Source organism: Poecile atricapillus, chromosome 2 (genome assembly GCF_030490865.1).
Source record: "Poecile atricapillus isolate bPoeAtr1 chromosome 2, bPoeAtr1.hap1, whole genome shotgun sequence".
NCBI classification, from domain to species: Eukaryota; Metazoa; Chordata; class Aves; order Passeriformes; family Paridae; genus Poecile; species Poecile atricapillus.
This window is the reverse complement of record NC_081250.1, coordinates 28,663,388-28,678,404: the sequence shown is the minus strand read 5'-3', so window position 1 is coordinate 28,678,404 and position 15,017 is coordinate 28,663,388. Positions and strand designations below refer to the sequence as shown.

At 34.6% G+C, this 15,017-nt stretch overlaps 1 protein-coding gene across 1 annotated transcript in view; it reads left to right on the top strand.

Annotated features, from left to right (window-relative positions):
- The window catches only part of DGKB (diacylglycerol kinase beta), a 331,799-nt gene that overhangs the window by 193,513 nt on the left and 123,269 nt on the right, over positions 1-15,017 (top strand). Inside the window, exon 21 of the mRNA XM_058833546.1 lies at positions 1,180-1,244. Coding sequence (XP_058689529.1) covers positions 1,180-1,244 — 65 coding nt within the window. The remainder of the gene's footprint in view (positions 1-1,179; positions 1,245-15,017) is intronic.

Sequence of the window (15,017 nt, the reverse complement as noted above, 5' to 3'; positions counted from 1 at the left end):
TAAATAACAGGTAGGTAAGTTCATATATATGTTAGCTGGTTATAGTGACAATTTTATTTGTAATTTTTCTCAAGTGTTATTTGCATAGAAACTGGAATTCATTTAAATTTCTTACTAAATGAACTAACTCTTATATTTATATTCATATATATCCGGAATTTTAAGACATAATTACAAAGACATTATCCAAATGGATTACTTTGTGTTTACTACCCACTGCAAGACTCAAGAGTTCGTAGATTTCATACTCTCACAGTTATTTTTATACATACATTGAGAAATGAAAGATTAATACCCAGTTTGTAAAGTTCTAACAATGAGTGTGAGAAATAAAAATTATATGGTCTGGATTGAGTAAAAAAAATCTCTTCATACCTCCAAAGTAGACAGAAAAAATGCTTTGAAAACTGATTCTAGCACATCAGTTCCAAATATTTTGCTTTCTACTCCCACCAGCTCAACAGGTTGATTCTCTTCTAAATTCTCTTCTAAATGCACTCATAAATATTTCAAACAGCTATTTCGTTTCAAATACATGTTGTTTGATATTAACATAATTTACTTAATTTTAAAATATTTTAAAAATTTATTTAATTTAAAAATATCTTTTTTTTTGTATTAAGCACTATTTCCCCACATGATTTCATATCCTAACAGACAGCAAATTGGGACTCTTCTAACAAATATTTCTATTTTCTACCCAGTTTTAGAGAAAGCTATTAAATACCATATGAAAATATCAACTTGTATGCATATAAAATAACTTTGCTGAATCTGCCACTCACTTTTACTAAAGAAATGGATTTCAAATAGTTTATTTGACATTTCTACAAGAGAGAACTGTATCAATGGTTTTACAGTAAATCTTCACCATATCTGGGTATTATTCGCTGTATAAAATTTGAAGACATTTTCACTACACAAAACTATCATGTTTGATTTGTAAAAAGAATGGAGACTTCAACAGGAATAATAAATTATTAAATTCAGGTACATCCCTTTCTGGGAACAATGTAAGCTTTCTATGTGATAATATAGTAATGTAATAATAATTTTCTTGTTGAAAATGACAGTTCACAAAACACCCTACAAATGATATGCATTGGATACAGGTTGGGTTTTCTGTTCTGCAATTTTTTTGTGTCACAATAGATTCATGGTGCTTTTTTTTTCTGTTAGGATGCTTCAATTGCCCACAGATTCCATATCATGAGAGAAAAACATCCAGAGAAGTTCAACAGTAGGTAAGAATCTAAAAATATGTGCATATTGAAGTATTTTTCCATATTATTATGATATGTTCTGTGAGGGTTTAAGTTTCACACGTCCTTTAAAATATTGATTCTTATAAAGGAGAGGAAATCAGTTCATTTTCTATTAAGCATATGCTTCCAGACCGCTTGTAGAGTAACTTTTTGATATCTGGTATTTCAGCTGAAATGAATAGCATTATAAATAAACTGTTCTCACAGGTGAAATGTTTGTCTTGTAAGGCTAGCATGGACAAGATGATGCATTGTTTTTGTGAGGATCCCTGAATTGACACTTTGCCATTAGGCACTGAAGAACACTCCCTAGACAGCTGCAGATGGTGATCCTTATGTTTCATTCCCACATTCACACTGGTACATTGACAGGGCGCTCTTCCATTTATACTCTTAGTAAGGGCAAGTGAATGCCATTTTACATAGAACTGCTTTTATCATTAAACAACTTTGTTTCTATAAAAAAAGTCAGGAATGAGACTTTGCATCTGTTTCTTTTGTTGCTTTCTGAATCTTTAGCGCTATTGCAGAGCTTCTCTGGAGATTAAAAATGCATTACATTTACTGTAAATTCAATATCTGGTTTGTTGAGTAGATAACATTCATAATGCAATGTTTATGTTTGTTTCTTCTTATTTAGGTAATTTAGCAAGTTGTGGTGGGTAAAAGCAACATTTCAGAAACTTTAATTAACATTTAAAGACACATGGGGAGAGAAAAGTAAGATACAACCTTATTTGGAATAAACAGAGAATGTCTAGAAATAATTATTAACACAAATGTTTTGTCACTGTGAACCTAACCATAGATTGTTCAATTTTGCATGAGGGTGACCTGAAAGTCTTCTGTAGATGCCAATCTTCATAGACCTTATGACAATAAAATATGCTGTTTGTGTTCTCATCTAAGAGCTGTACAGAATGATGTTTAAATACATTTCAATATTATCTTGCTTACTGTTTTTTTTTATTGTTGAATGTATATCTTTTATAGCTAATAGTCAGAATGGGGGCCTTTTTTTCTCACTCAATCTGCTTAGCATCTATACAGTGGCATACTGTGAACCCAAGTTTATATTTCTGTTTAAGTCTCATAGTACATATTTGTTTTCAATTATCTCCTTTTCCTAGCTCTGATGCTTCTCATTCTGAAGGAATTATACTGTGATAAGATCTGAACTCAGTCCTGACCTATGGATCCCAATGTACTGCACCCTACCAGCAGGACTAGAGATCCTGGACTTTTAGCAAACTATAATATTCTAGGCCCTGAAGATGAAGATAGTTTATCAGTGGTCTTTCTGCGTATTTTCAGCGGTCTGCAATTATAATTTATAAAAAGCTCGGCTAATAACATGAGTTTCAGATCAGATTTCATGTCACAATAAATCATATGTCATTAATAACATCTGGTAGCAGACTCACCTTGAAATTCATCTATATTTTAAGGAACCTGATATTTCTAACATTATCTTAAGGAAATTAGTTACAAAAATATATAGTCCCAGTCCCTACGTACTTTAGTACTGTGATATTGAAAGAACTTGAAAAAAGTGATGATTCTCTAGATATATAAAGATTATTCAGAAAGGTTATGCCTTTCTGAAAAACTGTATAAAGACTTGAGCAAAATATAATAGAAACCGATTTTTAAAATGTGTTTTCTTTTGTGCAGTGAGAAAAAAAAGGGGTTTTCTATTTTTGTTCAATAGAATTTTCCAGATGATGTTAGTTCAAAAATACTGTTTTTCATTACCACTTATTCGCGTGTTGAAATAAGTCCATAACGTGTTGCAGCAGCATTTTCCTGGAGGGTATGAAAAGAAACCCCTTTTTTAGTTGTCTGCAAAGCCCCAAATCTCAATTCACCAGAATGTAGAATTTTTCTATGCAATCTAAATTATTTAGGCTCAGCAAGTCCAACTCAAGTCTGATTCATAGTGGGCTCCATAGTTAACAGCACCTGCTCCTTTGAAAACCCTACATTACTCATTTGAAAATCTTACACTGTCATATGGGCATATCTCTTTGTGATTTAAAAAAAAATGATTATTTTTTGCTTTTATGTTAGTTTCCTCTTTCCTAATTTTCCAACATTTTAACTTTCACAGCTACCATTCAGAGCAGGTCCTTGCAGTGAGGTTCTACTCTGAAAAAAGAACATGCAAAAATTCTCCTTACTGAAGAGAAACTTTAAGTTTATATTGTGTGCAGAGGTCTTTTGAAATACGCAGGTGTTGTATTTGTTTCAGTGAAGTAAGTTAAGTTCGGAGTTAGAGAATCTTTTTACATTAAGTCCTGGTAATGATCCTCAAATTCCTGAGGATATTCCTTGCCACTCTGATCCCAAGGTACTTGTGTAAATAGAGCATACTAATAGGAAAACTCCTGACACATTCTACTTGTGTAGAAGCAAAATCTTCTTGTACTTATCTTCTCAAAATGAAGATGAGAGAATATTGCAAGACTTAGAAAGGCCTTTTTTAATGACTACCAGCCAAATGTTGTGGAATTCTTTGGAACTAGGTCACTAGTTCTTGGGTTGTGTCGTATTTTGAAAACTGTGTCACATTTTGGAATTCCACAGTATTCACAGATTTTGGACACAAACTCTTAGTATTACTGACTTATTAAAAATTAAAATAAATAAATTTAGGTTTAGATTTCTAAATTGTCTAGAGATAGACATTGGAAAAAACTAAGTTTAAGAATGTATAAGTAATCATTAAAAATTCACTAAAAATCCATATTATTAATTGTTTCATTTGCAATGAAGCACCTGGTTGAGTTTCTTAAGAAATTGAAATCAAGTTCCTTTGTGAAAAGGGTCTTCTGTGTTCAGGAGCTTAATTTTCAATGAAAAAATACCTTATACATGCCTTAATATCTTGAAAACGTTACACTTGTAAGCTGTGATATGGAATGGCTCCATATAGTTTTTCAAATAAGGCTCAGCATAAATGTCTACCAGTAATACACTTACTTGAAATACACTTACTTGTTCCTACACCCAGGTCTGGAAGAGAAGAATTCTAGTGTTGGTCAAATATTAAAGAATAGAAGTGAGAACACAGTAGTAACATCCTGAGCTCTGTCAAAAGAATGAATCTTTATATGCCATTTTAATTATATCTTATGATCATTAGCCCACTTTACCAGAAACCAGGACTGGCATTGAATTAAGATTTATCTGTGTTCATAAACCCCAAAATCTCAGCTCACATTGTCCCATTAGCCACTCTTAAGGTCTGAAGTGCCCACAATCTTGCGCTGGAAAAATCTGCTTCCTTCCCAGCATCTTCTGCTTTAGGAGTAGGGTCAAATTTTCCAATGTAAGTGTGGAAGGGCTGAGTTAGTGCCAATGGGGATAAAACTTGCAAAAGGCAGTATTTCAAGTAAAAGTATCATTAAACTAGGACATTCTGTTGAAATAATGATTCAGTTAGGCCAAAATGCCCTACAGGGAGATCTGTGTAAACATCATAGGCTCGATGCTGGGAATAACAGATGTATGAGTTATGTGACTGGAATATACACAAGGAAACAAAAAATACTTTCAACAAAAAAATAATTCAAGTTGATGTTAGCTTTTCTAAAATCATATTCTGTTCAATTAGGCATACTAATTTGACTCTTTGCTATCCCGTAGCATAAAATATATTTTTTAGTCTCAGTAAACTAAAGTAGGATTTATAAATTACATTTACAGTCTTAAGTATATTGTCTTTGAAGTTTCCAAACATCAATCCATTTCCATCTTATTATGAAGAAAACCTAAAGCTGAAAACATTCCTAATAATTTCATTTACATCCTATTCCTGTCAGTATGCTTTTGAGATTCCCTCTCAACTCATTTAATTTTGCTTTTATTGTGTGCTGATATCTATATATTTAATCTCTAAAAAAGTTTTTTAAGTAGTTGAAAGTACTGATTTACATTGTGCAAATGTTCTCCAGGTGAATAAGGAAAGTAAGAAAAGGTAGGAGAAATGGGAGATCAGTGAATCTTTAGCAGGTAATCCTGGGTGTCTTGACTTGGGTACTGCACTATACAATGTAGTTATAGCATCATATCTTTAGTAACATAAAAAAAGGAAAAAAAATCCTGACAGGCATACAGTGTTACTGTATTCAAGAGCTTTATTGTAAGGGATGTCTAGTCCTGCCAGGCAGAAAAAAAACTGGAACAGAATTCTTCCTCTTGAATACTGGAGTTAAAGGCAAGTTCAAATTTTGTGAGTGAAAATGAAATCAGTTTAAGAGCAAAATGAGTTATGATGGGGTGAATTGAATGGTCTACTCTCAGATGCACTCAGCCTTTATTTTAAAGTTGATTTATTTTAGCTTAGAATCAAAGAGTCAAAATGTTTCATTTTGGATAGAGCAAAACTATTTAGATACTTTCATTATTCTTCCAGTTTTTCAGTTTGGGTAATGGGAGTCTCATGGATTGAATCAAAACTGCATCTTTTCAATGAATATACTAAGCATCAACACAAAATTCCTAATTTTAATTGCAGACATTTCAGCCTCTCCTTCAACCTGTCCTCTTTTTCTGGTTGTGACTGATATGAAAATGTTTAAAAAGAAGTCACTGGCCCCATGGAGAGACCAGATTGCAGACATCTGTTACCTGTCCCACTGAACCCACAGGTTCCTTTTCAAAAAAGGATAAGGCTCCAGGGAGCAGTACCTCTGAACTCAGGCAGCATTACTGCAACTGTAGTCATCAGAAGAAAAGCAAGGTGAAAATATTTATGATAGCGCACAAAGTATTCTGCCGCAGGCAAGATATGGCTCGTAGTTAGGCAACATACTCTGCCTAGCTCTTGGTTGTAATCGAAATCACAGTGAAATCACAGCAGTCAGAATCAGAGTGAAATCACAGCAGTTTGCATCTGCAGTATCTGCACCTCTCTCTGAAACAAGATTTCATGTTTTTATCATTTCTGTAGAAAGTGCTAATGGGCTAAGGCCCTCTGCTTGAGAGACTTCTTACTCTTTTAAACATTTCTCCACAGCAGCTGTCTGGGAGGCTGGTGTGGTTGGGGAACCTGAGGTTCAGGCTCATGAAGGCTAGAGGCAGTGTGATGTATAAAATGTATGTTAAACGCAGGAATCCCTATGTCCTGGGCATCCCCTGGGATTTCAAAGTACATCTCTGAAAGCAGTGTGCTGTATCAGACCATAAGCAGAGCAGTTAATTTATATTTATATTCTCAGGGTCTGCAGCTATCAAATTCAATACTGCAGGACTAAGCTGGGTTCAGTCTTTGCCAGACACTTCCATTTGAGGGGACTGGCATTCTGCACCTTTAAAAACAAATGTCTAACATATATATTCTCACTATTGACAAGATATGGAAATGTTTTCTTTTTTTTTTCTTTAAAGAAATCTGTATGTTTTTAAAATATGTAGTGATACCCAGCTTTTAAAAAAATAGTTTCTTTAGAAATTAAGTAAAGTGTGTCAGGGTTAATGTTAAAGGGTAAAAATCATTGCATTTCTAGGAGACAGGGCTGTTTATGGTGCAGAATCATAGTGAGGGATTGGTCCAGCCTGCATCGTGGAAGTAACAAACTGTTGATTCACAAAAGGTCTATCCATGTGCTACAGTCCAAGGTTAATAAAATCTAATTTTCTTCAACTTGTGTCAGGCTGGCTAAGGAATTTATTGCAGATGATGTTTCCTTACTTAGAGCAGGTCACTGAACCTTTTCTATGTATTGAAGTGCCTAGTGGATGTTTTACACATTCCTTAATTAATTAAAACTACTGCTTTTTATTAAAATACGTTAAAGGCAAATGTGACTCTATAGGAATTAATTCTTGGTCTCTTCCACAGTATAGTCACACCATTTGAAATAACAGTGAATAAGACAATGATAGAAAAGGATATATAATTTCTTTTAATTGTTGTCAATTCAGATGTGAAAGGAGATAAGTAGATATGATAAACTGTAACAAAACTGCTGAGTTACTGCTTGCTATTTGTTCTGTGTTGATGAAGTATGGTAAAGAATTTCTATACCAATCAATAGGGTTATTTTCCTTGTTTTTTCATGAACACACTAAATAAAGAACTTAGTAAAAAAATTAGGTTTTATCAAATACTGCTTTTTTTTTTGAGAGGGCTTATAATCAGAACTAATGAACACTAACATGGATTTGCAGCTTCAAACTTCATTTTGAAAGAATTAATTTTCAAATCTCAGATGTAAATGGCAAATCTTTACATAAGTTTGATGTGGCTATAATTCATGTTTACAACAGATGCTGGGTTTTACAAACAGTTAAGCAGCAGCCCTTTCTAATATTTGTCACAACCCAACAAAACCTTCTTTCAAAATCCAGTCAAGATTGCTAAGTGGCCAAATGCACTTACATATAATATGATTGACAATATCCAATCCATTAAAAGAAATGAAATGAATTGTTAAGGGATAATTTTTACGCTTCCTATTTATTAAACATAAACACATTACTCTTTAGTACAAAGAAATTAAAATTTAATCAGAACAATGAAAACCTTTACTCTGAACTGTGGATGCTTTATAGTGCTTTTTTTTAATCCTTTAAATCTGGTAATTAAACTCCTACTACAGTTCCCATAGATAATGAGGAGAACCCAAATACTCACAAGAAATTTACCTCACAAGAACTTGGGTCCTAGATTTGCTTCAGATCCTGAATCTTGTGACTAATGTACTGGAGGTGCCAACTCTATATTATGCAATCGTGAATTGGTTTGTATCATATTAGACAAACTTAGGTAATTGGAAAGAAAATCTTGAAGAATTTAGCCAATTCTCCTGAATGTTTAAAATTCATTTTTTAAGAGATTACCTGAAAAGTAATGCTTTCAGCCATTTTTAGTTCCTGATTAAGTAACCAGAGTTCTTGTCTTTGTTAATTGTATAACTGAAGCAATTTTGATTACTTAATGTATCAAATAAAGAACCTGTGTCAATCTCCACATCATTTCAGATAACATTTTCCATTTGCCTCTATATCCCATTTGAATGTAGTTTGCATGGTTCATGTCTATGTGTTTTCATTTAAGTAATCTGTTTTCTGATCTGATCCCAAGTGCCTTTTTTTTTACTGCAATAGGTTGCATAGCCCTTTCTAAGAAGCTAGAGATACAAGCAAAGCTAAAGATATTTCCAAATTTATAGTATGAAATAAACTATAATTTTTGTATCTCGGAAAATAAGATCAATCAAGCAGATTTCGCTCAGTTAAAGTTCTTACTCTCTTCCAATTTATATCTTTGTTTTATTAACATAGGATATATTTTTCCAAATAAAATATTTTGGAAATATTTGTTTTAAATATCATAGAGCAATTAATGTAATGCATTTCTATGAAAATTTAATGATAGATGCAGCTGTACAATTGTGCCTTTGATATAACTGCATTGTTGCTAACATTGCCTTCAGAATAATTTTAGAGTTTGGTTTTACTTGTAAAATAATACCAACTGCTGCTTCTTTTTATTTCACCTGATAATGACACAAGTATATAATCAAAATTAAGAGGTATTTGTCTTAGTATTGAAGATGTCTTTAGCATTGATATAACCAACCTTGTATTTTCTATTCTTTCATATTTGTGTTTTCTTTTAATTTTTTTTTGTGTTATATAATGATAGCCAAAATATTTTTTTCACTATCTTTGTCTATGTATGTATGTGTTCATGAAACAAGCTTTTAAATACATTTCTAGAAAAAAGCACAGAACAAAAAACGTCACCAGAGAAATGTGTTGGCTGACTTTGTGATCTAAAGGGAATGGCTATTGCTTTTTCTGATTTTTGACACTACTGCTATTGAAGCCAAGTATATCTAAGAGATAAAAGTGGTTTAAAGTTCTACTGTGTCTTTTCCTCATGATACTTCATAGTCTGCCTAACAGAAGTTCTGATGTGTTTTGGGAATACTATTTTGGTCATTTCTGCCTTTGAGAATTTAAAGTCATAATTAAGTCATATAATTTTTTCTGTTCTTGCCATTCCTAAGACAGGCTTCCACACTTTAGGATATTTCTGTGTGCTGTCATGGCACTGAACAAATTCCTGTCTGGCTTCTCTTACAATTCTATTGCTGAACGATTGGCAACTATTGATCTACATCTGCTTCTGAAGCAGAAGATTAATGGATGGTCATTTTCTCTCTCACCATTGACACTAGGATCCTGCTCTCAACTTTTCCCTTTATCACTCAGCGAAATTGTGGGAATTTAAAAAATTTTGCCAGATTGCTAAAACAAAAATAGTTATTGTTCAGTTAGCCTTCTATTTGCCCTTACTATGTATATTATCTATCTTGAGTGCTGTCTAATGTTCAGCTCTGGTTTGGGTAAAAGGGTACAGATCAACCAGGCATATGGCAGATTGTTGGCTAAGGGATCACTATAGCCCTGCCTCTTCCAGCTCAAAATATCCAGGAACTTCCCCATACACTTTATGAGGAAACTGCCAAGACAGGATACAAGATGGGAAAAGAAGCATGTGGGGAACAGTGTCATTTTAAAATTTTGTTTCTCAAAATTTTAAAGATCAAGAGTTACAGAATTCTGAATTCATTACTAACCAGGGATTGTGGGAATGAGCTTGATGTTTCTGCTATGTTTGCATGCCATGGCATAAAATGGACCACAGTAGGAAGAGGAGAAAACCATTGGACATAAAAACTGTTATCTAGTAGTTACTTGGAACTTATTAAGATTGCAAAGTTTTCAGTTAAATCCAGCTTCAATCCCTGTAAGTCAACTGAGTTATGGGAAAAATTAATAGTGTTCTGTAGGTTAATAAATTAATATTAATTTTAAAAATAATATTGAACTTAGGTTACTTTTTTTTCCTGATGAGCTAAAATTCAGGATCAGAGTATCATTTGCATCCACGTGACATAGGTAGATGTGGTAAAAGCTACCTAGGATTTTAATTTAATAGTAAGAGGAAGAAGTTGTTAGTTTTGCCACTTTTTCCTTTTTTTGTTCAAATTAGACTTAGGAAACAGCTGCAAGTAATACAGTTTCCTGATTCTTGAGAACCTTTCAGTTACACTATTTTTAATAAAGATTTGTCCATATGAGGGACAGCAAGGTCTGTTAACCTTTCTTGCAGCATGCTATTTCTGAGCCAATTATGAAGATGTCTAAAGGCATCGAATGCTCTTTGGAACAGTAACTTGTGATTTGGGAGTATAATGGCCAACTGGAGAACTTTCTCTGTGGTTAGCGTATCTGTGCTCACAGTATATAAAAAAACAAGGGCAGAATTGATTTTTTTTTTTAAGAGCTAAAATTCTTCTTGGATTTTTTCTTTCAGTTATGGTGATATATTAATAACTATAGTAACAGCAGAAGTAGCAGAAGCTTCCTAAGTGTTTTGGATTTTGATAGTAGAGCCTTGAAGGCTGTGTTAAGTTGTCAATCTAGGGTTTTTATCAAGATTTTGTTGATGTTCAAAGAAAGAAAAAAGTGTTAATCAAAGAAATATGTTTTTCTTGCTGATACGAGGAAGCTGACTATTCACACTGAATGAAATCTTCAATATGTTTAGCTGCTTTTGATTTCTTAGAGAATTGTAATGTAAATCTTCACTGAAAGTGATTTGGGAACATAAATTTAATTGATAAGTTGTTCTGGGCTTTTCAAATGAAACCTGAGTGGATTGACCGAAGTAAATATGACTTACTCAAAAAACCTTGCAGCAGGAGAGCTGCACAGCAGCCAGGACACTGCTGCCATGGGGCTGTTTTTACACTGGCATCATAGTGAGGGCAGTCAGCCAGGCAGAGGGAGTTGGGGTTAAAGTCCCCCTTCTGACAAGGAATAATCAGATACACTCTCTTAGAAGGTGTTTTAGTGACTAAACCACAAAATAGGAGCAGGATTACAAGGCAAATTCAAATTCCATAGTTCACAACTACAGTAGAAACACAGAAAACCATAAACAGGTGAAAACTGGACTCTGTGATGAGGTTGCCAAGTGAAGAGAGTTTTGTATTTTTTAAAGTCTGGTGAAATTCTGAGTTTTTACTATAATGCTTAAATTACTGAAAATATATATCCACTGCCTTAGTCACACAAGAAAAATAAGTATCATGGAACCTGGACATCTCTGCAGCAAAGGTGATGGTTTATGTGTTGTATACTAGAATCTCCATGCCAGAATGAGAGATTTCTAACTGCTTTTGTTAAATCTAGAATAGGAGAGCAGCAGCAGGAGACAATAAGCTGTGAATTGCCAACTCTTTGTATAACAAAGGGCATGAAGACCTGTAGTGGACACTGGGAGCCACAGCAGTAGACAGAGATTCAGGAGAAAGAGATTTACACGTGCTTGGACTGTGATGGTATAAAAGCCCAGGGCTCCTTTGTTGGGGGTCCCTCTTCGGAGGCACCAGCTTGAGTTGCCTCTGTTACTGCACTGTGAATAAATTGCATAATAGAGCAAGACATGTGCGTGTCTGCTGTGGGAAACCTAGAGCTGAACTGGTGAGGAAACTTGGTCTGACCGCGTGTGTGTGGGGTGTGGAGAGAAGTAGGCACCTGCCAGCTTGCTGGATCTGCCCTCTCTGAAGGGGCCTCGGTGCCAGCAGTGACAGTATCTGGTGTTGGGAATGTGACTGCCAGAGAGTCTCACGAATGGCCAGACTGGGCAGTTTGCTTAACAACCTACAATGCCTGATGACACTACAATTATAGAATGAGGGAATATAGGCATGGTGCAGAACAGTCCCTGTCAGAAAGACATATGAGACACAGCAAACACTGCCAAAGACAGAACTACAGTACTACAGGTATAGAAACAAGATGCCTGTCAGGCATCAGGCATCTTCAGTAATTCTGACAGTTTCCCAAAATGATTCATGGACAGTCACAGCTGACCCGTATAATGAGCTACTTCTAAGCTGGATGGCACTGCAAGGTCTGCATGAAGCACAAGACCACATGTTCTCCTGATGTTTAGGGTAGATTTAAACTACTAAAGGCAATACCACTATGGCTGTTTTGCTTTTGTACTTCCAGAGCCATCTGAGTTGGCACTAGCTCTGCCATTCTGGAAGCATGCTCCACTACAAAATGGAGATGTGGCAGAAGTATTGGATAAAATGTATGCACTGGTTGAGTACACTGGATCACAAGCTAGCGTTCCTTAGTCTCCTATATTATACCAGCTTCTTAGTCCTTACAAAATGTATTTTATCTGTCTCAAGTGAAGGAAGTCTTTGAGATTAAATTTTAACTTAGAAATTTGTTCTTGCTATAAGGCACACTCATCTTTTCCTTCTTCTCACATCTTAGGACTTTTCTTGTTTCTCTTTCTGATTTGACTCCTTTTTTCTTTGCCTTTCTTGACTTAACTTTGTTCCTTCACCTTATAAAATAATCAAGGGTACAGATTTCAACAAAACTATACTCTTGGTTAAGAAGGATTTCAATTTTTATTATAAAGCTAAATTAAGAGCCACTTAATGCTTGTGGTTTAGCATTTTAATAAAAAGGGAAAGGAAGAAGCTGAAAGAGCAAGAGTAAAGTGCTTTTCAGCCATGTCTCTTACTTGAAGTCTTAAATGTTGCTTTGTTTTGTGTATTTATTAGTTTTTCTCTGAGACCTGTATAGTATACTGTCTATCTTCTTCATAATACTTTCATTCTCTGTGAAATAAAGTATAAAGCTGCATGTGGTGTATGCTTCTACCAGAAAACTTTGACAATGTAAATTTAAATAATTAAACCATAAGTATGGCCATTTAATGCTCTGAACTAGTAGCACACTAAAACCTGTAGCTTGGAAAAGGATATATTCTGTTTCTGTGCCAAGATTTTGATGCACAGTGAGAAGTCTGTGAGAGCTTCTGGAGGTGCAATCCCTTTTGAAAGCATATTGAGAAATGATTTTCATCATGGAAGCATGAAGCAAAATACCAATGCCACTGCAGACTAATTGCTATCCAGTTTTTCTAGAATTAATTATTTTTATAGGTTTTTATTTGAAAGCACTCCGACATACCTAATTCTGAATATTATCTTGTTCTGTTGTCCAAGAGTTTAGATTTGGAAATAAGCACAGACCTGTTGCCTGGCAATGCCAGACTGTATCACTGAAAACCTGATCTGAGCTTTTATAATTTTCACCTTTTGTTACAAGACATGCTTTTGATCTTTACAGTTGTAAGCTAAAAAATGCAGAGAGATGAAGTTTACTATAAAAACAATGACTTCAGAGCTTGTTTCATTAACTGAGGTACTGTCTTGTACATTAAAATTAAGTAACGTCTAATATTTCAGTCAGATTGTCTTATTTTACAGACTACTGGTAATGTCCCATATATAGTATCACAGAATATTGAACAATTTTTATACCTGGGTATATCTTATCCTTGAGCCACAGGAGGTGAACTTTTAACTGTATCAGATAATACTTAAGGATAATCAGTATCTTTATAGTTCCTGGAACCATAGTTTAATGAATTCTAGATTGCCCATGACAGCAAAGTATCCTGCTTTCTGGAAGGAGGAAAGAAGTACGTAATTAGTAAAGCTTCCTCAGAGACAGTGCTGAGCAGGAAGTAGTTTCCCTGATGTGAAAAAAATGAGAGCCTTCCTTCATGACAGAAATGGAGCTTTGCCTCTCTTGGAGCTGCTGCTACACTGAGAGCTGCAGTGCTCGCTTGAAATAAGACAGTCCCAGCTGTAACCCCTGATTAAGATTCACCTTCTCCCTCTGTGCTGCTTAAGTAAAGTACAAATTGCCTTGTGCCAGGCAGCTCGGGGTTTTGTTTCTCTGTTTGTTGAATGGTGAATGTTTATTTAAAGGACGCAGAGCACCTGAGCAGTATAGGCTCCTCTGAGGGACTTGGAGGATGATTATGCTGTCATGCTACCAGGGTGACAACTCCAGCAGGTGACAATGAAAACTGTGGCTAGAATTGCAAAGGTAAGAGCAGTTGCCTGAGATGCTGGTTATTAATTTGTGCCTTTAATGCAAGTACAGTATACACAAACTGTGTCTCCTAAGTCCTGGGTGATGTACGTTGACTCACCACAGTTAATAAAGGGTAGCTAAGTATGCATTTATATGTAGCTTTAAGCTGATATTCCATCTGTTAGCTAACAACTCTTTCTAGATGAAAATTCCATTAAAATTGGCTTCATTATATGTAGGGTTTTTTTTGGTTTCACTGCATAATACAGCCTAATCAAAGATAGCTAAAAATAATCCAGGTTAGCTCCACATGGAAGCCATAATATGTATCCTGAGAGGAAAAAAAAACCCCAAAGGTAACATCCTGCACTATATTTTTTTACTGCAATGACCAGTGGAAGAAAGTCTTCCCAGTAGGATTTCTTCATACAGGGCAGACAATATGACCCTGTATTGGTTTACAAGATGAATTCCTGTATGTGTTTACAAGCTGTGACATTCTGCAACTACTTTACAGAAATTCTTTGAAGACATGGAGGTCAAATTTCAGTCTTAGGTAGAATGATACTTTAAATAATGATGTATTAAGTATTTCTGTCAAGATTTCTAGGGTTTTTTTGCGTAGGTCAGTCTAAAGATTAATTCTAGGGATGTATTTGGTAGCACTTCAAGTTATGTTTGGCTTGGTTTTGTCTTCTAGGTTGCAATATAGAATATTAATTTTTAGTTTTACAGAAAAAGAGCTAGACATGGAGAGATGTTAGCTTTGTCCCACAGCTTATGATGAAGATCAAAAAGAAGAAAAATAAATTG